Raw genomic sequence first — 27624 nt, 5'->3', positions numbered from 1 at the left:
ATGGCAGGGTGCCCAGCCCTGCATGCCTGGCACGGACGGCAGCCTCAGTTCCTGGTGTGTGCGTGCGTGTGCGTGTGTGCGTGTGTGTAGGGGCTGGGGCCAATGGTGGATCAGAGCACAGGAGTAGAGAGCTTCTGGGAGGGGGCCACCCAGGAGTCACGCCCTACACCCTGGAGCCCAGAGGACCCTTCGCTGGACCCACGACTACCGGCAACACCTGAGCAGCCAGAGCAGTTTCAGTCTCTGACCAGAGGAGCCTGGGAGGAGCCGCAGGAGTAAGTCATGCTGGAGGAAGGGCCGGGCTGGGCTCCAGGGATGCCCAGGGGCAGTGGGTGCTGCAGAGCCAGAGAGGAGGGAAATGAGAGGTCTTTGTGCCCCTCTGCCCTCCCACCCTTGTGTGTGCACAACATCCACATCCCTTTCCTTGCACCCTGGACCTGGAGGGCGCTGCCGCAGGCTGGACTCCAGGCAGAGCCACAGAGGTGGGAGGATTGGTCCGGGGTTCCTGCCAGTGGGGTCTCCCCACAGGTACACGGCGTGTGGCTGTCTGATGTTGGGGGCAGGCGTGGCAGGGTGGTCCTGTGGGGGCACCCAGGAGCCCAGGCGTCATAGACCCTCAGCCCACCATGCTGTCGGGTGGGGAAGGGAGAAGAGTAGGTGGAGGGGGGAGGTTTGGACAAGATGCAAATCCTGTTTCCACTTACAGGTACTCACGGCGGTGGGCCAGGACTCTGGAAAAGCTCTGCAGTCGATACACTTGGCCTTAGAAAACGGAAGTAGGAGATGGGGTCGTATGGTGGGAGCCTCCTTTTGTATACTCAGTCCAGCCTGAATGTCAGACATTTGGGGTCAAGAGCTGGATGAACAAGGCCTTGGGCCCAGCTGTCACCTCCCCTTCCCCTGTCTGGACCTGAGGGCGGATCCTGGCTCCTGGTGCACTTCTCCTTCTCCTCCTCGTCTTCTGTCTCCTCCTGGTGGTGGCTGTCCTCCCTTCATGTCCTGGCAGGAAGCTCTGGGGCTGGCAGGACTCCTGGCTGCCCACAACCTGGGCCTGGTGGTTCTCTCAGGTACATATTCTATGAGGTAAGGCTGCTGGGGGCCCTAGAGACTTCTAGGGTCTCTTTTTTCAGAGTGGGGGAATTGCCCAGGGTAAATAGAATCATGCTCTTCCTACGTAGAAAGGAGAACCCATGATGGGGGCGTGTGCGGGAGGGGCTCTGTCCCATCTCGGGCTGCCTGCCTCCAGCACCAGGTCCATCTGCCTCTCCTGTGGTGGCAGAGTGCAGGTCAGCGGAAAGCAAGAGTGTAGTTCAGTACCCCCACACCTAAGGGGAACCCCCAACTCTTGTTTCTACCTGGGCTCTGTTAGACTCTGCCCAGTTTTCTGAGCCCCAAACCCAGGTTCCTTTCAGACGCCTTGCAGTTGGTCACGTTCTGTGCCCACGTGCCATGCCGTGTGCCAGGCTGAGCTGGGGCCTGCCGAGTCGCTGCTGAGTAAGGTGCACCTGCCCTCCAGGGGCGCAGGGTCTGGGAAGGGGACCGATGTGGTGCAGTGTGAGCAGGCAGCACGCCCTGGGGCAGGCAGGCGGTGCAGCAGCCTGGTCCCTGGGCCAGGGGCTGGGGTGTCGGGAAACGCTTTCCAGAGAAGGTAGTACTCATCACTGACATCCCCCAGCACGCCGAGCTTATTATGGGCAATGTCCTTCTCCGAGCGCTTTATGAGGGTCAGCTCACCTAATCCTCAGGACACACTCTTTGAGGCCTACGGGGGTTAAGTAACGTGGCAGGTGGCAGGGGCAGATGCTGAACTCACACCGGGCACTGTGGCTGGCATCCTCCACCTCCATACTCGCCCGGCCCCTGGGGAGCTAGCAGGGAGTGGACAGTGGTCCACCCGGGAGAAGCAGGTCCTGGCGGCCATGCCTCTTCCCCCTCCTCTCCCTCTCTTCCTTTGCCACTGCTCACCTTCACCCCATCCTCCATGCCAGGACAGAATGAGCCACCCAAATGCCAGAGGACCTTTGGAAGGGTCCTGGCACTGCCTGCTGGAGATCCCCTGACGGCTTCCCACAAACCGCCCTGTGGGGCACGGAAGCCCTCGGCAGTCCCCTCTGGCCCCTGCCTTCCTCTGCAGCCTCATCTTCCCGAACACCGGCCTTGACCAACACTGGCCTTGACCAACACTGGCCTTGACCAACGCGGCCGCTCACCGGACTCCACGCGCCATCCTTGGGGGTCCCCGGGCCTTGGCTGGTAACTGATTTTCTGCCAAAAAGGCTCTTGTCTTCTGGTCTCTTGACAAATCCCTGCACATCCTCTAGATTTGGGTCAGCTGTTGCCTCCTGGGAAGACTTCCCTGACCCTCTCAGGGTCAGGTATTTGCTTTGTTCCTTAGGTTTCCCAGGTCTTGGAACAGACTCCTGCTCTATACCCCGCTGCACCCGCTGGTGGGCGCTGGGTGTGCGTCTCTTCCCAGCTCCATGCTCAGTGACTTTCCGTGAAGCATGAATAGCTTGAAGTCCATCACAGCGGGAGTGTTTGCACCATGGAAATTGGCCAACCCTACAAACCAGCTGTCCCACCTTAAGAGCCTGTTAAGCATGCACAGACGCCCCCACTGTGTCTTTCTCCTGCTGCTTCACGGTTTGCATGTCTGCCTGTCTCCTCTCCCAAGCGCAGTGCTTCAAAGGCAGGTCCCGGTTTTACTTATCTTTTTCTAAAGACAGGTCCAGCATAATGTCTGTGGACACTGGAGATACCAATAACTTGTGAGACATGCCCTAGACTTGTCATTTAATCATGGTGACAAGGCACTTTGCTGCCCCCTGTTCCTTTGAAAACTCTGCCATGCCAGGCCAGCTTCCTGCTCAGAAGCCGTCAGGAGCTGCCTTTACCTATGGGACCAGAATGCAAAGTCCCCCGAGGTAGGCATTTTCATCTGTTTTATCAGTGTGACTCAGTGCTCAACATGGAGATGTGCTTAGTGCCACCTAACATGTTATTGACAAATGTATGGATGATAACATTATATCTCCTTATGACAGCCTTCAAGACCCTTTATTAATAATTCTCCTCTCTCTCTCCGCTTCTGTGGCCTGCTTCCCTCATGGTTGGAACCTCCCTCCAGTCCCACGGCTCCCACGAGTTAGGTCCTGTGCAGGCACCACACACTCTTGTCCGGGCATGACATTGCCCCTCCCTCCCCTCTTTTGCATAAGGCCTCCTCATTCTTCAGCCCTGGCTTCTGCAACACCTGCTGCCTCCTGCTCTTCCTCTGGCACGAGCCTTAAAGGTTAGAATTGTTTCCTACAGCCTCAGGCTATGAGATTTGAGGGTTTGAGCTCCTTGGGGCGGGGCTGACATACCGACAGCTTTGGTCCCCTCGGAACCCCTCCATACGTACCTTATAGTCTCATACGCAGCAGGCACCCAGTGTGGGTTTGTGATCTGTGTTCAGCCATATTTTTTTAAAAATTAGAGACCGGCAAGATGTATGCAAGTCTCAGCCTCTGGTCGAGCCACTCCATGGAGTTGATTTTGTTAGCAGACATCCCCCAAGTGTCAGTGGAGGCTGCAGCGGGACGGGTGTCCAGGGCATGACAAGGCGGTGTTAGCTGCACTGGCTCTAATATCCTTTTCTCTTTCCTTCCAGTCCATGGCCCCCTTGTTCCTGGCTGACTGCAGTACTGCTGCCCACCGGTGGACTACAGCCGGAGCAGCTCGGTGTGAGGGCGCGGCAGGGAGTGGAAGTGAAGCCTGGAGGACAGGGTGGAGAGGGAGCCTGGCCTGCGGCTGCAGAGCCATCTGAGCCTCTGCTGGGGCACGGAGGGTAATGCAGGCTTTGGAATCAGGGGACCTCAGACCTCAGTTTGGATCTCCGCCCTGCCAGTTGCTTGCTGTGTGACTGTGGAAGGCATACTTACCTTTTCTGGGCCTCAACTTTCTTATCTATAAAATGGCATAATAATAATACCTACTTTATAGAAGGAAATAATCAAAAGAAAATGGGATTAGACAATGTATGAACGTGTTTAGCACAGGGGCGGCACGCACCATTTCGTTGTTGTTAGCTGTTCTCTGTTTCCACTGGAAGCAGAACAGAAGACTTCCCTGTGGTTAAGACCACGCGGCTGAGGCTGGGCAGGTCACGGGTGGTGAGGCGAAGTTGGGTCGCTGGATGTTGGCAATGGGCTAAAGCCCTTCCGCTCAGAGTATGATGCACAGGCGGGAACATCAGCACCACCGGCAGCTTGTTGGAAATGCGGAATCCTGCACTCCACCCCGGGCACACTGATTAAGAATCTGCTCTTCAAAGAACAAGATCCCCACTTGCTCATTAGATTACAAGGCTCCGGCTGGGGCACTTCGGGACAGTCCTTCTGTGGTCACTCCAGTAGCTTCTCCCCATCTTTCCGATGCCACCAGGCACTGTCTGCAGCCAGGTAGGCACCGTGGGCTCAGGCGGTGCATAGAACATCGAGGACCGGGCAGGGCAAGCTGCGCCACCAGCAGGACCGCAGCGTGACGGAACTTCCCCTTCCTGCCCAGCAGATGGCGAGCGCGTGCCAGCGGTGCTTCTCAAAGGCTGTTGACTTGCGGGCGCGGTGGGATCCTCCACCAGCGCGCTCCCGTGTGGAGTCATGGAGTCGTATCTGCCAGCCAGGCCTGGGTGGGTGTCCCGTGCGCCAGTGACAACGCGTCCCTCCAGCACCCTGTCGGACGTTCTCCGGGTTTGCCTGGGCGGCCGCGCCTGACACTGATGTCAGAGGACAGCCTCGGCCCGGGGCCTGGCTGAGGAAGGTGCTCACGGGAGAGGGAGCACCCCCTGCCGCAGCCTCCGCGGGCCCTCTCTTCACCCCTGCACCGCATGAAAGTAGGCGCTTGACCCACGAGCCGCCGGGTTCCAGGTTAAGTGGAAATGGAAAACCCAACACATCTTACGGCTGATAGAATATCATCATCAAATGGCAGAAGCCACCGCTACACATCAGCGAGGAGACGGAGCCTGCTTGTGAATCCGAGGACTGCAGGATGGAGTGCAGGGCCTGGTGTCGGGGTGGTGATGAAAGGAGGGGCTCTTTCTTACCAGTCTCTCGCCAACATGGAGTCCGAGCAGAGAACATTCCGGGATTTGTCGTGAGAGTCTGGGTTCAACACCCGAGTTCCCTCCCCGGTGCCCTGGAGGGCAGGACAGGATATTGGAAGGAGCCTACCAGTTGTGTGTCTTTGGACAAGTAACTTAACCTTTCTGTGCCTCGATTTCCCTATCTCTAAAATGGAGGTAATGGGAGTATGAATTGCACACTATTATGTAGAGTTTAAATGATTATTTCGTTATTTAGCCCATAGTAGGTGCTAAACAGGTGTTTGTTGTTATTTCCCTTTAGTTTTAGTCTGTCCTTCAGCAGAACAGGCAGAAGCACCTGTCCAACTCCAAGGGGCAGTTGAGGCCCCAGGAGAAGAGTCCAGAGAAAGAAGTCCCCGAGCTGACCCCATCTCTCCTTCCTCTCCAGGTCTTCTTCATACTGCAACAGAAGCCAGAGCAGCTCACCTTCCTGCATGTCTACTACCATGGCCCTGGGCCCTTCACCTGGCGGGCTAGAGTCAGATATGTACAAGGTAAGTGACATGTGCTGTGGGTGACCCTGCCCTGGCCCTTGTGAGGCGGGTCTGCTGGGCTGCCTCCCGTCTTGGGAGACGTGCATCCCTGTGATATCACAGCTTGTCTTCAAGTGTCCTATTCCCTGAAGCCATGCATTGGCCTCTGTTCCCATCTTGTCTCTGTGGCTCCTTGGAGCTTCCTGGCTACCCCTCCCCAGGGTTGGGTGGGTAGCTGCTAGGCGATGCTCATAGCCATCAGCCCAGAGAGTGCAGAGGGAGTTATAAACGCTCTCGTTTTGCACCCTGTTAACTCCAGCCCTCCCTCACGGCTGCGGGGGCTCATGCCACACGCCCACAGGATAGGATCTTTCCAAGGATTCTCTCTGTAGGGTTACAGAGGTGCTGTTTGCAGTCTGGAGGGTGAAACATGAAAGAAAAACCCAAACCACAGCGAGTGCAGCTATGGAGCCTTCTTCATCGGAATGCTTAACTCCTTGGTCCATGTCTTCATGCACCTGTCCTGTGGCCTGGCCAGTTTGGGGCCATGCTTGCATCTCTACCTATGGTGGAAGCGACATCCTACAGCTGCCAGGGAGACCCCGTTGGTTCCAGGGTTCTATTGTTGGCTACACCAGTGACAGGTATTTGACTGCAAACAAGCCCTTCTCCTCCCTGGACCTTCCTTAATTTCCCAACTCACAATGGTCTCAGCGGTCACCTTGTCAGACCTGGAACCAGCCCTAACTCACTGACACAGGCGGGACTTTGAGCCTCAGCCGTATGATCTGTAAGATGAGGGGCTGGGCTAATGACCTCTAAGCACTGATGTCCCGAGAGTCTGCAGTCACAGATTGCACCCTCCAGGTGCCTGAGTGTTCCTTGGTTTGGGAAACACCATTGCCGGATGGTGGTGACAGCCTGAGCTGTCCTTCCTGGGGCCTGGAGCAGAGTGAGTGCCACGGTGACATGGCTGGGGGGGGAGGCCACCCCTGTGGGAGACTGCGGGCTTAGGAGGAGAGGGCCCAGGGAGCCCCGCTTTTGACTGCTCTCCCTCTCTTCTCTCCCACACTTTCCTCAGCCCAGGGTCAGTTTGTGGCCATTGCAGTGACTCCTACAGTCTCTTCCCTGATGGGCTCAGTGTGGCCGTCCTCCTCAGCACCCTCAGCCTCCTCACTCTTCCTCTCAACTTCCACCAGCAGATGCCCCTGGGGGCAAGTGCGAGAAGCTGCGAGAAGGAGCAGGACCCAGGACGGAAGCTAGAGAGCTGTCCCACAGGGAGCTGCCCTGAAGACAGCGTGGCTCCCAGCCTGCGAGAGCCTCCCGCCGCCTCTGGGCCTCCACTGCGCCCTGTGAAGCAGGGAGGATTTAGAGTCGCCTGCTTTGCAGAGTTCAGCCGGGAAGCAACGGAGCCCGCTTCCGGCACTCGCGTCTGCTAGCGCGCGCCACGTGCGGTGCACGGCTGTTTGCACACCTCCTTCCTCCAGGCCACGAGACCCCTCACGGGAGGGAGTGTCCGTTCTCCACGTTCCCCACACCGGGGGCAGTGCCTCAACTGTGCGTGTGGGTCCCTGGAGCCCACGGCTGGGGGTCGTGACCTCTGGCGACAAACAGGCTGGGAAGAGGTCCAGGCTGGCTTGATCTCCAACCTTACAGTGAGAAGCCGTGGCTGAGGATGTCCAAGAGTGAGCGTGGGTCTGCTCGGCTTGAGTGTGGCTGTGTGAATAGCTCCCCTGCGTAAATGTATTTTTGTCTGTTTACTGCTGCCCTCGTGTGTTTATAGAGTTGTGTGATTCTGTGTGCGCATGGGGGGAGACGGAGAGGCCACGTGCACATGTCTGAATACTTGTTTTCAAATACACACACGTTTCCATGGGGCTTCTTGCTGTTTGTGTTGTTTGCTTGTCTCTTCTGTAAGTGCCACACTGGCAAATGCATAATTCTCCTAAGCCAGAGAAGTCCACTGAGAAATCTCCGAATACATGGTCTACTGAAAGCTTCAAAAGAGAAATGGGTAAAGAGGTAAAAAGGGAGAATGGGGTGCAGCCATCCTCTCCGCAGAGAGGGCAGCGAAGGGATGTCTGACGGAGGTCACTTCGTGTGGCAGAAGCCAACGTGGGCTGAGCAAGCAGCTCGCGGGGAGCTGTCCCCAGGCCTCCTGCGCGGCCTTTCCCCGTTATGCCCCGAGCCCTGCCCAGCTGTTTTGATCCCTCGGTAAGTTCTTGTGCGATGCCTCCACAGCGAAGAGAATTAAAGAACCACCGAGGGCTTCCCGGTGCTATTTGGAGACTGTTTCCCCATCCGCACTCCAGTTAATCAACTCAAGGCCACTCAGGGCTGCATCCTGTGGACGGAAAACTCGGAGAAAATTCCCCCAAAATAACACAGGATGTGAGCACATCTCACACACTTTTCCACATACGGGTTGAGTGACTTTGGGGGGCGGTGCCTTCTTAAGGCAAACTTTTGTATGTTTTTTAAATACATAGGAGTAAGGTCTGTTCATTTGCTTAGCAGCCAGGATAAGGGGGGAATTAGTTCAGAGCTAATATTTGTCCAGTTTTTTGTGGCTGCTTGTGCCTGTGCGGCACAAAGGGAAGTGGTACGTCCCGGTCACTCTAAGTGAAACGCGAGTTAGGCTGGGGAGCCTGGGGTAAGGCGATGCACCTGAGAGGGTCTGGGGGAACATTCTCAGCAGGCTGGGGGCCCCTTGTTTCCTGTCCTATGGTGTGGTGCCTCTAGCTCAGGAGTGCTTTTAAAATATTATTAATATTTATCAGCATAGGATGGTTGTGTGACTATTATGAAACAAAGCTGTTTGGATTTGGCAAAACAGCCCGATTCTCAACTAAAAATTGTAGAAGTTTGTCTCCATGAGCTGTTTAAGATAATGATAAGGAAAGGTGCTGGTTAGATTTTTAAATATATACCATGGTAGGGCTGAGCTATGGCTCATTTGCCAAGACAGGGAGGGCCAGAGTACCAGGTGGGAGGGTCCCAGAGTTGGACATGGCGGGCAGCACCCACATCCTGTCTTCCTGGACCCTTGTACAGAGGTCCAACAGCCAATGATTTGGGCTCCTGGCTTTCACTTCCTAAATCAGAGTACTTCGAACTAATGGAAGGAGAGTCCCCCCAGTGGTCTTCATGGTCCCCTTCCAGATCAGCCTTCTGAGGACCCTCCTCCTCCCGGCCGCACGCACACACACTCCACCATCCACTCCGGAACCACCTACCCTAAGAGCTGCCCACTGACCAGTCTTTGAGCCAGGAGTCAGAAGGAAGGGTTATTTGTCTCTTTCCTCACCCTCCCTTTCTCTCTTTCTTGAAGTCCTGTGCATAAATGCAGGGACCTCTTTCTAAAGAAGGGAGTCACTGCCTTTTGTCCTTGGTCCCAGGGTAGTCTTTGAGAAAAATGTCTGTTATGAAGGAAATGCATAATTTGAATCAGAGCTTTTGACATTCAAACCCTCACAATCAGGATCTAAGGTCTCCTGGGTGTGAAAGCTTCAGGTGTCAGCGGGGTGCTGGGCAGGGATGTATGGAGGAGGGAATAGAATACCTAAGAAATAAAAGACCCTGACTTCAAGGATCTTGTATTTTAGCAGGGGTAGGGAGGACAGGGACTCATGAATCAAATAAGGGAACATTTATTTTTAAAAGATCATACAGAGCCATTATAAAGTTGGAGACCCACTGGCTGGGGAGGCAGCTCTGGATTCGCAGAACATCTGAGTTCAGATTCTACCTGTATCCTCCTCCTGGCAGGGGGAGGGCACTGGGCAGTTCATATCACCCTTTAGTGCCTTTTGTGCATGGAATTCAGCACAGAAGCTGCTTTCAGATATAACAAATATATTTGATAGAGTAATAACCCATAGTCATTATAAACCCTTCTTTTAAGAATGCATAATAATTTAGCAATGCAATGTTAAAAATGTAGGAAAATTCCAACTTTGAAAAGAATTACACATAAATATAAACACAAAAATGTTAAGAATGACTATCTCTAGAGGGTAAAATTATGCATGTTTTTATTTTCTTTGCATTTTCCTGTGTTCTGCAACGCATATTCTTTTTTAATCATGAAAATTTAATATTGTAATGTGATCAATTCAGGATACGTAGGTTATTCTTTATTCTGAGGATTATTAAAATATTTATTTGATCTGCTTATCAGCTCTTCATTATTGACATAGATGCGTACTTGACCCCATGTTGCTATCTGATTCATTCAACACACAAACATTGAGAGCGTGCTATGCCCTAGGCACTGACCATGATCTTCGGGACCCAGACACGAAAACCAGACTTGATTTCTATTGTAAGGACCATGGAAATGCTTAAAAAGTCAAGCTTGTAGCCATGTCTACTGCTCCAGGGAAAGGTAGAAAGCCAGTCATGTCCAACTGTGGGAGTGAAAGAGGACTTTGAACAGAGACTTAAACACGTGTCAAAATGTGGAAATGAGGGTTGTTCCCACATCTGCCTGAATCTGGTCTTCCTTCGTCACTCCACTGCTTGGCTCGAAGTTTCGCTCCCAGGAAATCAGAAGCATGGCATCCAGGCGTAAGTCTGAAACCCTTTCTTAAGAGCCAATGAAATGTTACACATTTAAAAAATTATCCACACCTAAGAACTAACTTTTGCACAGACCGTGGACTCATTTTGGGTTAATAGAAAGGGTTTCTTGGAGTAAGAATCTAAAGTGTGTCAATGAAGAAATTATCCCATGACATGTTACTTGTTAAAGCAAGGTGAAGACAACTTTATTAAGGCCCATCGAGATAGGCATAGGGACCACTGCAAAGGGGTCTGGCAGAAGGGGACAGAGGTTGGGCTCAACTCTGAATGCAGCAGGAGCAAGTGGGGATTTATGGCCAAGGAGCAGGGTGGGGGTCAGTGCATGGAAAATGACTAAGAGGAAATGTTGGAGTAAGGGGGATTCTGGCTCAACCGACCTAAGAAGACAGGCCAGGTGATCAGACATCACCGGGGGGTGATAGAGGATGAGGAACCAGTCAGATACGTGATAGAAGATGATCAGACACCAAGGATGGGGGATACTTTGCTACAACTGAATTTTATGAGGAAGTACACAAATGGACCTAGGAGAATTTTCAGAAGCCGGGCTAAAGTTTGGTCAAGCAAGGAACCTTTGTCGAGGGAGGTGTGACTACAGTCCTCACATCTGTAACAACAATCCATTGATAGTGGAGAGTCGTAACAACCTTGAAACTGCAACTCTGTCAAGTTTGAGATGACCTTAATATCTGAAATCGCTTATTTGAGAAAGGAAGAAAATGCCTCCATAAGTGAACAGAGACTTGCCCGGAATCATCACAGTGACAGAGCAAGGCGGGGGCCTTGGCTTCTGGGCTGTCTAGCCAGGGCACTGTGTCCTCCCGGCCTGGGTCAGGATGAGGAGTGGGTTCTCCTGGGGTGGGTTAGAGACCCCAGATCTGCATCCTGGCTTGTAATGTGGCGGATCCTACTGAGAAAATTGACATTAGGCTTTTGTATGCCATGATCTACCACTGCCTGTGCTTCCACACCTGGAGTGCTCCTGTGGTGTTTACATTTACCATGTAGCCCTCTGATTGCAGAATATCAATATGGGATCAGGACAAGAAGAGGGGAAAAAGGAAAAAAGACACAGAGGAAAAAAGATTAAAAATAGCCTACTTTTAAAAGGAAGATGAAAACCAAGCCCGTCAGCATTCAGATTCTCAGGGAGCCAGGGAGGAAACAGGTGCGCCTTTCAGAGCTCAGGCGCTCCGTCTGAAGACAGCGCCCCCAGCTGCTCGGAGCCAGTTCCTCTAACTAATTCCTCATTTACACACCTCCTGGCACTTCTGCTCCTCTCACAGCTAGCTTCTATAACTGGCCATAAGGTCAGAGGTGGCATTTACTACTTCTTCCTCTACTTTAGTGTGAATTCCTATGCCTTTTAGGCCTGGCCACAGATAGCCAGGATGCTGAGCATAGTGGAGAAACACACTTCCTACATACTCCCTAAAAGAAAAAAACCAAAACCAACACAAAAAAGCCCAAGCCCCAAATCTGTTCCACTCTAATGAGGCCCGTGAATGTGTCTGAGCAGAACCTCGGTCTGCACTCCACAGCGGCTGCCTTCCAAGAGCCCTGCAGGGGTTGAATGTGGCATAAAATAGAAGCAACATTGAATCATAAAAAATTATGTTTTTTATACTAGAGTTGTGAACTTGGTGGCTTGTAAAACTGTGAACTCACTGTAAGGGGCTCATCTAGGGTTTCAAACAATCAAGTCAGCTAGGCTGAAATGTTTTTCGGAATTCCTTCCCCTACAAACGTGCAGGGGAACACCCACCTGGAGTGAGGGATAAGAGACATTTTTGCTCAAGATTTGAAGAGTAGGGGTGAAGCAGCAACCACATTACTTTCACTCTCAGTAGGTTGGGGCAGGTGCTTCTGTGGCTCATGCACATTGCCCCTCCCCCTCCCGCCCTGTCTGTCAACTCATGTGCTTGGCGTGGGCAGCTGGCATGCCTGCAAGTGTTCCAGCCTCCCTGGCATCCTTCTCCAGTTCCTCTGACTTTTGGGTCAGGTATGTGTCTGGCTCCATGACAGCCGGCACCGGCTTCTCCTGTGGGACAGGCACATCACAAGACTGGGGCAGTGAGAACTATACAGGCTCCCTTCTGTGCTGTGGGTTCCGGCTTGTGTTTGCTGTCTCCCACTTATACCCATCTCCCCTTCCCAAATGCCTTCTTTGGTGCCCTCGAGCTCCACCATCAGACAGGAAGCAACACACAGCCTTGCAGAGACTGTTCAACCAGCTCCCGTAATTGCATGGGGTCACGTCCCTGGAACAAATTCCTTCTGACACAACCTCCTGGAGCTTCTGCTTCTCTGACTGAACCCTGACTCTGATTGCATCTCCTGCCACCTGTGCCAGCTCCACAAACGCACTGCAAACCCTGGGATCAAGACAGACAGGAACCTGCTGCACTCCAGCGTGGGCACCATGGCAATACTGCATCTCTGAAGGGAAAAACGGAGAGAAGTCATCCTAAGGCATTGTCTGCACTCTGCGTGAGAAGCGGGTGCTTAGAGGAGGTAACAAAGGTTACTTCGTTTTCCCGATTCTTCCTACTCAGCAGACTGATGATGATCATGATGACATGATGACAGTAAACCACCCCCAATCCAGTGCCGGCTGAATCCCAGCTACTTTTCACATATCACCACTCCTGGTGCTAACCCTGTGAGCTAGATATCACATCCCCTGTTACCAATGAAAGAAGGGAGGCTCAGAGAGGTTGATCGACTTGCTCGAGGTCACACAGAGCATGCCATGGTGGTGCCATGGGATTTACACCCAGGCTTGTCTTACTCCAAAGCCTGTGATCATTCCCTCTGCCTCAGTGCTCAGCCACCACAGTGCCCTAACTCACAGGAAATTCCTTGTCCTTTGGCTGCCTCTAATCGTAGCCTTTCCACAGAGGAATGTGCTGGGCTCTCTTCCTGGCATGAACTGCACATCATCTTTAAAAAGTTCATTTATTACCAAACACTTACATAGTGCCTGCTGTGTGCCAGACACTGGTCTAAGCAGCTGACAAATATTAAGTCATTTATCCTTTATAATGACTCTGATATGTTACTGTTATTAATACAATAATAATACTATCATTGCTCCCATTTTACAGACGAGGTAACGAAGGCACAGGGAAGTTAGGGGACTTGCAAAGTCGCACAGCCAGCATGTTTTGCGTGCCAGGTGTCACACGCACCACCACGCAGCGCTGCCCTCCTTCCTCCGGAGATCTGGACTTCGCGTCCACCCGTCTCCTCTCGCCTGCAGGTGCTGGGGGTGATGGGTCGAGGGGTCGGAGTCCCCCTGAGGAAGGTCCTGAACCGCTCAGGTCTGCACAAACTTCCGTCAGGAGGTGGGAGCTGGCGTGGCCCAGCTGTAGCTCCAGGCGGCAACCACCGGTTCTGTCTGGAAAAACAAGCCTTTCTTTATCTCCAGTGCTCACAAAGCGCTAATGGCCTCCACAAAGGCTCCTTCTTTTGCGATTGAAAATCTCTGAACCCCCACTCCCAAGCCTGGGTGGTGGCCGTGCGTTCCTCTCAGCAGCTTCCTGCTGACCTCGCTCCCCACGCAGGTGCAAGGATGCATGCGGGAGGGAGGGCCGGCAGGGGGCGCTGTCTGCGCTGAGTAAACCTCCAGGCTGCCCCAAGTGGGGAGCCGCAGGCCACCCGGTCTGAAATTTCTGCCTCTGGGAGTCACCTGGTTTTGACAAGGCGTGGTACAGCCCACCCGTCAGAGCTTCCGGTGTGCTCACGAGCAGCGGCCTGGGAACTCTTCTGTCACTCGTGTCTCGTCCCTGGCTTCTCTCCAACCGGCCTTGACAGGGACAGGACTTCGCCAAGGGAGGATGGGCGAGGGCGTGGAAAGTGAGCATGGGAGCCCCAGTGAAAGCCTCCTCTGCTGTCCAGTCCGCAGAGGAGACACCTGGGGACAGCAGAGCATAACAAACAGGTCCCAGGGCGCTGTCATTCACTACTGAGAAAAACCTTCCGCAACATGCTTACCGCCGTTCTGTATCTATACAGAACTCCCCGCTTCTGCATCTATAAGCCAGGGTTAGTAATAGCACCTACCCCTTGGGGTGTGTTGCAGGGTTAGATGTCATAGTGCGTAAAAGGCATAGTTCAAGGCCGAGCACATAATAAGGGCTCAATAAATGTACACTGTTATGATGACATAACAGATCCCAGTTTAAATGCAGTTTGCTAGTTTGCAAGAATGCTACTATACCCTATTAACTCAGTGTTGCATTTCCCATTTTATAGGTTAAAAATATATATATTTAGACAAGCTAGATGACTTGCCCAACTCACACATGTAGTAGCCAGAGGTGCAGAGTGGGACTCATGCCTCGGTCGTCTGCCTCCCAATGGCATGCTCATTTCATTGCCTAGAGACAGTGTTAGCAGCCAATCCCACCTCATGGTAGCCCCAAAGACATACACACATGCACACACGCACACTCTGTCACAAACACACACTTGCACAAACACACACACATATGCATTGCAAATTTGCCTTATTTCTCAGCTCTAGGAAAGCAGTTCTGACTGGTTGGTGATTGGTTTTCAACATCATCCAGTCTAGTAGAATAGAGCTGAGAGTTGCCAGACAGTCACACACCAGCCATGGGGGTGTTTGCCAGCCATGTCTTTGTTGGCTCTGCAGCTCAGTTGAAAAATCCAATGGGTGGTGGCTGAGCCCCAGCTGAAAGCATGAAAGTCCTTATTATGATCCTCAATATCATATTCCCACTAGTGGCATCAGCCCGCTAAAAATAAAGAAGTTATTTCCCAAGATTAGTAAGAAGAAAGAAAGAGGGCGGCAGGGTGGTGTTTCAGCACTGGACTGGGGAGGGGGCAAATAGAAGATGGCAGACATTGAAATAGCAGCAAATGCATACCATATAATTTCAGGCCATTGATAATGTCATGCTGCAAGGTTGGGGACTCTGCTGAGAGGACTGCCCTCCCCCAGATGACTGTCTGCACCAGAGAAAGCAATGATTGCTGTGTGCGAGAAATCACGCTGTCTCTCACTGCACGAGAAGTGGCAGTGAATAATGAGAGCCCAGACTTTCGGTTTGCAAATATTCCATCCATACGTGTGGACTTTCAGGACAGACAGCTTTTAGAGAAGAAGAAAACATGATAAACTCTTCTTCCACTGACAGGGAGACTGACCCACCATCACCTTTCGACTTCCAGAAAGTTTGTGTCTGAATTATCATGACTTGATCCTATGGGTGGCTTGTGGGCTTTTGCTCTGCTGCAGAGAGGTTGGCTGCTGGCAGCGAGGCTACTGCACTCTGCAGATCTGGGTATAAAACCAGGGTCTCAGGTTGTTCAGCCTCTGTTCCCTCTCTAGCGCAAACTTCCAAATGTTTGTTGAGTGTCAGATGAGATGATGTAACTAGCTAACCTCTTAGGTCCCTTGCAGCTCTCAAAGTCCCATCCTAGGAGTCTCCCTGCCTGTTTGGGAGATGCAAGAACAGTGTAGTAGCAGAAAAATGGTTCCCCCCACTCAAGATGTCCACATCCAAACCCCTGGAACATGTGGACATGTTACTTTACATGGCAGAAGGGGCTTTGTAGTTGTGATTAAAATAAGGATCTTAAATAGGAAGATTGTCTTGGATTATATAGGTATAACCAATGCAAGGGGCCTTACAAGATGGGAGAGGGAGGTAGAAGAGTCAGAGAAGAGGTGACAAAGAAGAGATGCGATTGCTGGCTCTGATGATGGAGGAAGGGCCATGAGCTAAGGTGGCTTCTAGAAGCTGAAAAAGACAAGAGCAGAATTCTCCCCTAGAGTCTCCTGAAGGAACCAGCTCTGCTGACACCTCGATTTTCGCCCAGAGAGATCCATTTTGGACTTCTGACTTCCAGAATTGCAAGATAAAAAAATTGTGTTGTGTTTAAGCCACTAAGTGGTGGTTTGTTACAGCAGCAATAGAAAACTCATACAACCAGGATGAGACCTGGGCCAGACACTGAATGTCTCTTACCCCAACACCCACCATTTAGGGCATCTGCAATGCACAGGCTAACACCCCAGGATCCAGTTTACCCCACTTTCCACTACACTGGAGGATCATGGCTAATCATCAGGTCAATAGTGGAAAAGGCCACTAATTACCCCAATGGTTGCTATTGACAACTAATGCAGGTGCTTTGGGGCCTGTGCATGTATTTGTCAGCTGTTAGAGTCCACAGACTAACTGGCATTAACAATATCAAGTGATATTTACTGAGTACTTATGATGGCTGAGATGTTACATACTTAGAGCAACCACAAGAGGCCTAGAGAGGCTGCATGCAGAATGAGTAAGAGGTAATGCTGGGACCTACTTGGTCTACCCCAGTCCAGATCTCATGATCTATTTCCCAGGCTCAGAGATCCTCACGCACCACAGTTTACAGCAAAAGGCAGGCTCCCCGGGCGATGTGCTCAGGCTTCCGTGGGCATCAGAATTGCCTAGAGGGCTGGCGAAAACCCAGATTCCTGGACTCATCTCCAGATATTCGAATTCATCAGGTCTGAGGAGGGGATTGGAAATTGCACTTCTAATAAACTTACAGGTGATCTTGCCCTGCTGGTGCATGGACCACACCTGGAGGTCGAGCCCCTGGAAGCCATCCTGTCTCAGCCCCTGCCTTCACGTCCACTCACATTGAAGCCGTGGCTGCCTTTAGTCCTGTTCCATGACTAAAACATCCTTTTGTCAAATCAGAAGAGAGAGGATTAATTTTGATAGGGACATTGAGAAAAATGAGTATGAAGGCTAATATTACACAGATCTCCGTCTGCCTGGCCTGCGTGAATTGTGTAGCGACCACATGTTTCTCCCAGACTTTGAAGGGATGATGCTTACATAACAATAAAACTGTCTTATATGTCCTTAGCACTTTTTGAGTAAAGTGCTTTAAAAGTATATCTTGATACAAAAGCAAAATTCATAAGTATGGCTTTATGCAACGTGGGCAATAATATAGCTAGGAAAGCCACTGAATATAAAATACTCAATTAATGCCTTCCTTGGTCTGGGCCCCCAAACAGAGAATTAGAAAATAAAAGTTACAGTTGTTATTGTGAAAGTAAATAAAACGATGCAAGCACCCCTGACACTACACCACGAATGAAGCAATCAGTTCATCATTTCAAGTGGATGCCACAGTAAGATGTCTGCAGGAAGAAAGGATGGGCAGGAGAAAGAGAGGGACAGCACGCTGCAACTGCCAGCCTGTGGGTGCAGGAAGGGGGGAGGGAAGGGAGAGAGAGGGAAGGCCATTACCCTCCAGGGCAACTCCTCTGAAACCCCCAGGCCCTGTATATTTAGGTCGCTTTACTTTCTATGTTTGGTCTCTGCAAATGCACTTGACTCGTTAATGAATTTATTCCTGGATTATATGTAGGGAGGAAAGCAAGGAAGAAACCAAGCTCCAGATGTGAGCCTTGATTTGTGAATGGCCTTTCATGTTAATCCTTCTAAACAGGAAATCCTAACAGGCTGCCTGAGGTCCCTGTCAGGATCTGGGTCAATTCAAGCATAATCTCTCACTCTGCCCTGACCCTCAGCCTTGCAGGCCGCCCTCCCCTCCCGCGCCCATCTCTTGGCACAGCAGGCAAAGGCCTGCGCCCCGGCACACGCACATGTGCTTTGTTTGTGTGTTTGGCTTTACCCCGTCTTTGCAGCTCCCACCAAACAGGAAAGGAAGGCCGTTTCCAGAGCTTCCTTCCCAAGGTGTTAGATGAGGGGTGAGTGAGGAGGGGAGGGGAGGGAAAGGAAGAACACCTGCTCCCCTCATTAAAATGTTTTCCACTACAGATCTATGAGGAGGACACATCTGGGATAGAGGATTGGGTGAGAGACAACCTCATCCTTTTGCTGATTAATACCCTATTACCAATTATTGCTTGATAACCTATCCTTTCAATGTATTAGCAGTAATGCACCATGGAATTATACTCTAATAGTCAGCAGGGAGACCCAGCCTACCAAGGGCCTATTAATTAAGTTTTCCTTATTTATTTATTTATTTAAAGAAAAGTACCATAATGTGGTTTGTTTTGACCAAGCAACCTTCTGTTTGGCTCTCCCTGGCCCCATCTAAAAAGTCCTGAGCCCTCTTCTCCCAGTTCCAGCACCTCCGTATTTCCTTGGGAAACATAAGGAAGCTGAGTTGGAGGTTGGAGAAAACAAGTCACCTCTATTCTGAGGGCAACGGCATCTCTTGTGGAGAAGATACAATGGTGGTTTTGTTCAATTTCTGTTTTTAATGGAGGGGAGGTTCAGGGAGGTAGGGCACAGGTGAGATGGGTGTAATCTGGAATAACTGGGTTATTGAATATAGGAAAGAGATGGTGGAGACAGCTCGAAGTGCGTTTCTCTTTCTAAAGGAACCCAGGCTTTCTGAGCTGTGCCTGGGCCTTTGCTAGTAGAACCTGCCGGAGCGGGCGAGGCTACAGATGCGCCCCTCGTGGCAGCCTCTCTTCCCCCTGAAAGGACGGAGCAGAAGAAGCCTGAGCCCTGAGACTTGGGGAGACTGGTCATTATCTTTGCCTCGTTGGGAGGGTGTGCCAGCCCAGGGCAGGCTGTCGCCAGGACCCCCATCACATTTCTGATGAGGCTTCCAGGCCTGTGACCCCCTCCGTAGTGGAGGAGTGAAAGTCCATGCTTGACAGGAAAGACTAGTAACTAATTAGAACTGATTTCCACTCTGCCTCCTCCTGTCCCTTTAAATTTGGTCCAACGGGGAAAGCTTTCTCCCTGACCTAGATGAAAATTCAGCAGGTCTCTGTGTTTTGGGTTTACTCTTATATAATAAACACAGCTACAGTAGCCTGAGGTCTCAAACATGAGGAATTCCATTGCATAGTCCAAAATATGAAATTGTTGTTTTTACCCACAAGGTGGAGGTGGTCTGGGCAGTGTTAGGTAACCTTAAAAAAGGGCCAAAGCCAATTTAAGTCACCACTTCCTCTATTTGGCCATCCAAATAAGCCTTACATTTTTCTGGGTAGGTCCCATCTCCACAACCCTTTTGTGTATTTAGCTAATCTCTAGAAACCACCTTTTAGTTCCTGGCCCTTGGTTTTCCCTCCCGCCCTGCTCCAATAGCTGAACTTCTTTCTCTTACTTCAATCGCATTCAGCACATATTTATTGAAATGCGTAATATGGACATGGCACCATGTTTGGTGTTGTAAGGAAAATCAAAGATGAACAAAGTAGGGTGCCCAATTTCAAAATCAATCTCTCTCTCATCTGTTATCTATTTGTCTGTCTACCTACCTGTCTATCATCTGCCTACCAACCTATCTACCTGCTTGTCACTGATAGATAGATAACTAGCTAGATGATAGCTAGCTAGGCAGGCAGGTAGGTAAATAGATAGTAGGTAGAGAAATGGAGTGGTAGATACCATTTCATAAAGAGATTTGTTCTGTGAAGTTTGGATTCGGTCGAGGGGCCACATGTGGGGATCTGGAAGGCCACATGTGGGGATCTGGAAGGCCACATGTGCCCACCCCTGGGCCAGATGGACAGCTGGCAGCTAGATACATACATGTAGCTGTGCACGTACACACAGAAGCAAAGATAAAGGTATATTCATTCTAAGGGGCGATGGGGAGGAGCAGGGAATGAAACAAGCAATGGAGAGCTAGAAGTATATTGGCGCATCTGCTTTGATAGTCACTCAAGCAAAGTATCTGTGGGTGGAAGACAGGAGATTTTATTACATCTTGCTAAGGAGACCATGAAACATGACCTAGAAAGTTCCTCAGGATCCGGCTTCCCTCCACCTCTCCGGCCCTCTCAGTCTCACAGAACCCGCCTTAGCCCTCTGTGCCAACTACATTATCTTCTTTCAGTTCCTCAAAGCAGCCCTGTCCCTTCCTCTCCCAGGGCCTCAGCACATGCTTTTCCTCCCACCTGGAATAGTGGCTTCCGCATCATCACTGCAGGAAATCTTCCCCAGACCCAGATGGGGTCAGCCTCCCCCCACCCTCACTGCACCCTATATCCTAGATGTACCCCTCAAAATTATAATTAAACAATTAATGTACACTTATTATTAGATGCTTAGGAAATATGTCTGTCTCAGTCGTCAGTATATTTCAACACCTTCAACAACGCCTTGCACATAGCGGGCATTCCATACATATTTTTGGAATAGTCAATAAAGTTTGTATGTATGATTCTTTCTCCTCCTCCTCCACTTCTTCCCTTCAATGCCTTCCTTGTAATTACTGCTTATAACATCCTTTTCTCTTTGGTTCTTCACAAGTCCTCCTGTGGTCTGCTAGGACCAGTCCTATGACTTGAAAGAAACCTCCTATTACTACTCTCTATCTATCTCATTCTGGGGTACATGTCTAGGGGTTGCAAATAATTCCTTGGAAGATATTGTTTGGGGTTTGCCTGAGATGAGGTTGCTACTCAAAGTGTGTTCTGTAGACAGATGCATCAGCATCACCTGGAAGTTTGTTCAAAATACAGTCTGAGCCCCACCTGGGTTCAGAGTCTGCATTTGAACAAGATCCTCAGGTGACGGTGCACACTAAGCACTGCTATAAAAGCCCTTATCTCCTAGTACGGGATGGACAGGAAAGAAGGCAGCTCTCAGTTATGTGATGCATCCTCTGGGAAGAAGACACAGAGATGGAGTCAGGAGTGCAAGAGGTTTATTAGGAGATAATAAAAGAAAGATAAAAGGGATAGGAGGGCCAGGCATGGCAAAGTTTGACACAAACCTGAGCAAGACCGAGACCACATCTCTACAAAAAAATAGAAAAGTTAGCTGAGTGTGGTGGCACACACCTATAGTCCCAGCTACTAGGGAGGCTGAGGCAGGAGGATCACCTGAGCCCAGGAGTTTGAGGTTGCTGTGAGCTAGGCTGATGCCACTGCACTCTAGTCCAGGGGACAGAGTAAGATCCTGTCTCAAAAGAAAAAAGGGATGAGAAGCACAATTCATTGGGGAAAGTATTCAGACCATCCACGCTGCTGACGTGAAAGGAAAAGGGATGAAAATGGGTCGGACAGAGAGTCTCAGACTGCAAGGCAGATCTTTCAAAGATTTGTCAGACCCACTGGGGGATCCTGAGCAAAGACTGCCCGTCAGCAGAGGTCTGCATTGAGAAGAAATGGCCAGGCCCTTGTAACCCTGCCGTGCTCTGTCATTGACAGGGGACTGCCCAGGAGGAGGAGTGTGGCCTCTGCAGGAAAGCCGAGGCAGAGCCAGAGGCGCCAACAGCTGAAGGCTGTGTGCTAACTACACTCTTGCAGCTGAAAAGGACATCCTTTCTTTAAGGGAGATCTGAGCAGTCTACCTCCATGGCTACTACATGTGACATCTGAAGGTAGTTTGGCAAGGTAATTTTGCAAGAAACCTATGAGAACCAGCAAATGCATGGGAGGCAGATTTAAGAAAACACCACAGCAAAGGAGGCCTGGCTTCTGTGCTTTTCCAGGACTGTTTATGTTGTACTTTTATTCTTTAGGGAGAGTCTCCCTGAGAGCCCCTGGAAGACAAGCTCCGGAGAACTCTTCCCTTTAGGGAGCCCAAGGAGAACCGATGTAAACCAATGTAGCATCCTTGTATTAACAAGGTGCATAAATCAGTAAACAAGACACGGTGGTCACAGATCTCTGACCTCATCCTCTGCAAGCTCAGTGAGTCTCAGGCTCCCCAGGAGAAGACTTAATCCCGACTGGCAAACCCAGAGCCAGAGAAGAATGAAAGCCTTGCAGAGATGTAGCAGGGATGGCAGAGGTCTGGGGAAGGCCTGTGGTTAACCAGTGATGCCTCCGACACTGATTCCCACATTCATACCCCTTCCTCATGCATGCACATCTGCAATGACAGCGAACCACATGCACAATCACACGCAATGCAAACATTACATATATCAAATTCACATCCGCCCTCATGTACACACCCTCAAAAGGCCACACGTGCATATAATTCTCAAACCCTGACACGAGCTTGTATGTCCACACTCGGCTATTCCAACAAACACTCGTGCACCCAGAACCAAGTTTCCAAATCATCCTCTGAATGTGGATACATTCATAGACAAGCGGCCCTAACATCACACACATAACTCTCAAACAATATACAGGAACAAAAATAGACAATGCAATTAGACATTCAAAAACACAGCAATTTCATGGTCATTTAAAACCAAGAAACATCTGGAGACTGTGTCTGGCACTGCCAGACACACCTGAGAGACACTTCCCTTGTTATCAATACCCACTCAAACTCCTCAGGGACAGGGGCAGGGGAAGGGGCAGGGGAAGTGTCTGCCCCAGCAGGACTTGTATGTTACGTAGAGCACTCAAACTCTCAGGCCAGGCGTCGGGGTGAGGGCGAGCCTGTGTCAGGAAAGAGGTTCTGTGTTTCTGCAGAGGAGTGGAGTCAGGGGCAAGGTCCGGATGGCTGATCACTCGGGTTTGGATCTCAGCCTCACTACTTTCTACCTGTGTGAGCTTGGGCAAGTCAGGCCATCTCTCTGTGCCTCTGTTTATTCATTTATAAGTGAGTGTGATAATAGTACTTAGAAAATCGGTTAAATAGGTTGCTGTAGGAATACATAGAGTCAACGTTTGTCAAGTGCTGAGCACGGGCTGGTACACAGTATTGGGTGTTATTCTACTCTGGGAATTCTGCAGCCTTGGAGATGGGACAGCTTCCCTGGCTCCTCTCATAGAGCACGTTGCCACACCCCGCCCCTTCACAGACCTTGGAGCAGTTGCTAGGCTAAGGTTCCCCAGGCAGCATCAGCTCTACCAGGATGTCTTTCATCCCTCTCCCCTCTCCGTTATGCTTTTTGCAAAGGGGATTTGATGCAGAGGGCGGAGGGGCTGTGTGTCCGCACAGCTCCCCTCCTGCCCAGCCTGCCTGCCTCGCTCGGCTGGGTGTGTGCCGGCTTTTCCCAGGGCGGGGGCAGGGGGCGCTGCGAGGTTTCAGCCGGTACCTTTCCGCGGGTCTGTAGGAAGATGGGAAGGGCGACGCTCCTCCCCATATATGCATTTCCAGGTCCATAGCTCCTCCAGGCCCCCTCCAGTCTTTATTCTTCACAAAGAGATACCGTTATTTCTCCAAAGTAAAAGGACTGTTGTCTCCCGTCTGTCATCCTCCCACTCAGCTCAAAGCCTCATCCTTCAACCCCAGGCAGCTCATTTCCCCTGGAGTCCACCGGCTTCCAGCAGGTTCCCAGGTGGACCGAAATGCAGAGCTATTCTCATCTCGTTGCCCTGGGAGTTTCAGAGCTCTCGGTACAACCTGTTCCTCCTACCTCCCCCTTCCCTCCCTCCGCGGCTGCGCCCTTCCCGGTCCCCTCCCTTCCCTCGCGGGCCCCAGCTGCGCCCTCGGGGAGACACCCCGCTGGGGAAGGAAGCGAGGAGGGCGGCGGGAGCGCCGAGGGTGGGGGCCCGCGCGCAGCCAGAGGGGCGGCTGAAGGCTGCGTCTGCGGGAAGGCGGCTTTTCGGCTGCTTGGTAACAGGCTGCCAGAACAGAGAGAGGCAGGGAGCAGGGCAGCGGCTTCCTGACGTCAGGACCCAGCGAGAGGATCGCGCCGGCAGCCCCCGCCCGCCCCACAGCGGCCGGCCGTCCACCGTAGCGGAGCCCGCGCTAGGCGCCGGCGGCGCGGGAGCCAGGCGCGGGAGCCGGGCGCCGGGCGCAGCATGCCCCCTGCCCCTGCGCCATGGAGCTCGCCTTGGTGCCCCTGGAGAACGGCGGTGCCATGACCGTCAGAGGAGGAGGTGAGGCCCGGGCAGGCTGCGGCCAGGCCACAGGGGGAGAGCTCCAGTGTCCCCCGACGGCTGGGCTTAACGATGGGCCCAAAGAGCCGGCGCCAACGGGGCGCGGCTCGCAGAGGGGCGCGGAGCCGGGAGGGCGGCCTTTGCCTCCGCTGCCGCTGCCGGAGGAGCCGCAGCCTAGACGGCCGCCTCCCGAGGCCGAGGAGGAGGAGGGAGACCCGGGCCTGAGCATGGCGGAGGACCAGGCGCTGGGCGCGGCGTCCCTTCACCACCAGCGCGTACTCATCAACATCTCCGGGCTGCGCTTCGAGACGCAGCTGGGCACCCTGGCGCAGTTCCCCAACACCCTCCTGGGGGACCCCGCCAAGCGCCTACGCTACTTCGACCCCCTGAGGAACGAGTACTTCTTCGACCGCAACCGGCCCAGCTTCGACGGCATCCTCTACTACTACCAGTCCGGGGGCCGCCTGCGGAGGCCGGTCAACGTCTCCCTGGACGTGTTCGCGGACGAGATCCGCTTCTACCAGCTGGGGGACGAGGCCATGGAGCGCTTCCGGGAGGACGAGGGCTTCATCAAAGAGGAGGAGAAACCCTTGCCCCGCAACGAGTTCCAGCGCCAGGTGTGGCTTATCTTCGAGTACCCGGAAAGCTCGGGGTCGGCGCGAGCCATCGCCATTGTTTCGGTCTTGGTCATCCTCATCTCCATCATCACCTTCTGCCTGGAGACCCTGCCCGAGTTCAGGGACGAACGGGAGCTGCTCCGCCACCCGCCCGCACCGCCCCGGCCTCCAGCGCCCGCCCCGGGGGCCAATGGCAGCGGGGGCATGGCACCCCCCTCGGGTCCGACTGTGGCACCGCTGCTACCTAGGACCCTGGCGGACCCTTTCTTCATCGTGGAGACCACGTGCGTCATCTGGTTCACCTTCGAGCTGCTCGTGCGCTTCTTCGCCTGCCCCAGCAAGGCGGAGTTCTCGCGGAACATCATGAACATCATCGATGTCGTGGCCATCTTCCCCTACTTCATCACCCTGGGCACCGAGCTGGCAGAGCAGCAGCCAGGTGGCGGGGGAGGGGGCGGCCAGAACGGGCAGCAGGCCATGTCCCTGGCCATCCTCAGAGTGATCCGCCTGGTCCGGGTGTTCCGCATCTTCAAGCTCTCCCGCCACTCCAAGGGGCTGCAGATCCTGGGCAAGACCTTGCAGGCCTCCATGAGGGAGCTGGGGCTGCTCATCTTCTTCCTCTTCATCGGGGTCATCCTCTTCTCCAGTGCCGTCTACTTCGCAGAGGCTGACAACCAGGGGACCCACTTCTCCAGCATCCCGGATGCCTTCTGGTGGGCGGTAGTCACCATGACCACTGTGGGCTATGGTGACATGAGGCCCATCACTGTGGGGGGCAAGATCGTGGGCTCGCTGTGTGCCATCGCTGGGGTCCTCACCATTGCCCTGCCTGTGCCCGTCATCGTCTCCAACTTCAACTACTTCTACCACCGCGAGACGGACCACGAGGAGCAGGCAGCCCTTAAGGAAGAGCAAGGCAGTCAGAGCCAGGGCACCGGGCTGGACAGAGGAGGCCAGCGGAAGGCCAGCTGGAACAAGGGTTCCTTCTGCAAGACTGGTGGCTCCCTGGACAATGCAGACAGTGCCCGAAGGGGCAGCTGTCCCCTAGAGAAGTGTAACCTCAAGGCCAAGAGCAACGTGGACTTGCGGAGGTCCCTGTATGCCCTCTGCCTGGATACCAGCCGGGAAACAGATTTGTGAAGGGAGATCCAGGCAGCCTGGTGGCAGTGGGGCGGGGAAGGCCAGGCCCGCTGGCTGTCTGCTTTATACCGCAGAGTATTGGAAGCCATGTCGTAACCTTAGTCTGTCCCTGTCCTTTCACTCCTGCACTCCCTCCCTCCCCTGATACCCCCATTTTCCTCTTTTTTTCCATGACACCAAGGGTCGCCTATTTTTAAAAAGTACCATATTCCATGACGCAGGAGCCGTTGAAATGGTGAGCGCTGTGAGATGGATGTATTTGTAGCCAGTTTCCTATACCCAGCAGAAGGATAACCCAAACAAAAATGACTTTAAATAGCCCAGATCCCAAGAGATTTTGTACCCCCCTATCCATGTGTTCCAAATTTCTTTTACATATGATTATATTTGTGAATAGGGGAAAATATTATTTTTATGGCTGGTGAGTGGATTTTTGTACTGTAGTTCAGATAGAGATATTTTGGATATATTTTCAAGATATACGTTGTATTTATGGAAGAGAGGGTGGTCCTGATGTTTTTCTGTGATACTTCTATTACAGCCAAGACCCTGTCAGGGCTGTTCTGGTTGCTGTTTGTCCAAGCCTCTCTCTTTTTTGGGATGTGGTATCAGCACTTTGCATCTAGGGCAGGGAATGTTCTGGAAGAAAGGCAAATCTAACTTTCTCTGTGCGCCTTAAGCAATTCTAGTAACTTTCTTCAAAAAACATTTTAACGATGTTGGAGGAAGACTTCCAATAATTTATTCTCTTTATTTTTATCCTAGGAAATAAAAGGTTACTTGGTGGAGGCAAGTGTTGGTTTTTCTACAGCTGATATATTTTTTGAAATTTTTAAAAACAGTCTGTCACTGGCTGTTTCTGGTTTTGGAGTCAGAGCAAGCACTTTGCCTAGGGGGCTAGAAAACTTGGAAAGCTCATGATTTGCTCAGCAGCATCTTTCTGACAGGGCCCCTCTGGGCCTCGCAGACAATGTTGGGGGGTTCTGTTTGTCCTAGGCTGTTTATGACATGGACAGCCCTGCAACTTGCTGCCTGAAGGAGGGGTGCGAGCCCTCATGTCAGCATGGAGTGTGGAGGGACTAAAAGGGGCTCAGACCCCCACTCTCCCGAGGGGGTCTCCCGGCATTGGATTGCACCCTCCTCAGCGCGGCTCTCGACAGCTCTGGGAAACAAGCCTGACTCTCAGAGCCACACAGCCTGTTCGCGACAGCGCGGCACAGCAGCCCTGTGCGGGCCACGGACGGACCGCTGCCCGTGGCGGGGCAGGGAGAGTGCCTGCCTCTCTTGCAGCCAGAGGCAAGTGGAAGGATTTGCTTGTTCACGTTACAGGCTGTTTTCTACAGACTGTGGCCTTGCCCTGAGTAATCCTTAAACTCAGAACAAATCCCCTTGTTCCCTTGTCACAAATGGTTGTGGCAAAACAATCACAGTGGTTGTCATTTCTCTCTGGGATTAGCTATCTGCCATGGGGCTCCAGATTCCTGCTGTCACTTTTTCTGCTAAATAATCCAAAGACTGCTTGTTTCACGTCCTCACCAGGTGGGTCGTGGTCCAGAATCCCACCGCCCCCGGGACAGCAGCAGGCTTAATGGCTGCCTCTGAGCAGGTTTCCAGGTCTCCATGTGGGGAAGGGGGAATCTGTGCTGTTAAACCAATGTCCGGGAATTGTGCATTTAAATACAAGACAGTCAACACAGTAATAAAAGCCAGTGTCTGTGGCTGCCTGGAGTCATTTCCAGTCAGGAACTCTTAACAGCAAATCTGAGGAGCAAACAGAAGGATGGTGCAGGCAGGCTCTGTTGTTTTTCATTACATGCTAAAGCAAAAGAAGAACAGAGACACTTTATTTATTTATAATTTACAATCTGCCTAAAAGCAGGGCATCTTGCCAGAGCGCAAGTCTACACAGTGTCACCTCCG

At 52.1% G+C, this 27624-nt stretch overlaps 1 protein-coding gene and 1 long non-coding RNA gene across 2 annotated transcripts; both read left to right on the top strand.

The window, feature by feature from the left end:
* The first annotated feature begins 5154 nt into the window (after positions 1-5154).
* LOC105881443 (uncharacterized) lies at positions 5155-7043 on the top strand. Its single transcript, XR_001158721.3, has 3 exons — positions 5155-5619; positions 5991-6242; positions 6680-7043. It is a non-coding gene; the product is annotated as an uncharacterized LOC105881443 (long non-coding RNA).
* Positions 7044-23718: 16675 nt separating this feature from the next.
* KCNA5 (potassium voltage-gated channel subfamily A member 5) lies at positions 23719-27416 on the top strand. Its single transcript, XM_012783115.3, has one exon. The coding sequence runs from the start codon at positions 23890-23892 to the stop codon at positions 25702-25704; it is 1815 nt and encodes a 604-aa protein (XP_012638569.2). The 5' UTR covers positions 23719-23889; the 3' UTR covers positions 25705-27416.
* Positions 27417-27624: the final 208 nt, after the last annotated feature.

The sequence above is a fragment of the Microcebus murinus genome, chromosome 10 (genome assembly GCF_040939455.1).
Source record: "Microcebus murinus isolate Inina chromosome 10, M.murinus_Inina_mat1.0, whole genome shotgun sequence".
Taxonomy (NCBI): domain Eukaryota; kingdom Metazoa; phylum Chordata; class Mammalia; order Primates; family Cheirogaleidae; genus Microcebus; species Microcebus murinus.
Note: the sequence above shows the minus strand (reverse complement) of the source record. Positions and strands in the feature narration are given on the sequence as shown.

What these genes read in the sequence shown, in the direction of transcription:
- KCNA5 (XM_012783115.3), top strand. Translation starts at nt 23,890, where the DNA reads ATGGAGCTCGCCTTGGTGCCCCTGGAGAACGGCGGTGCCATGACCGTC.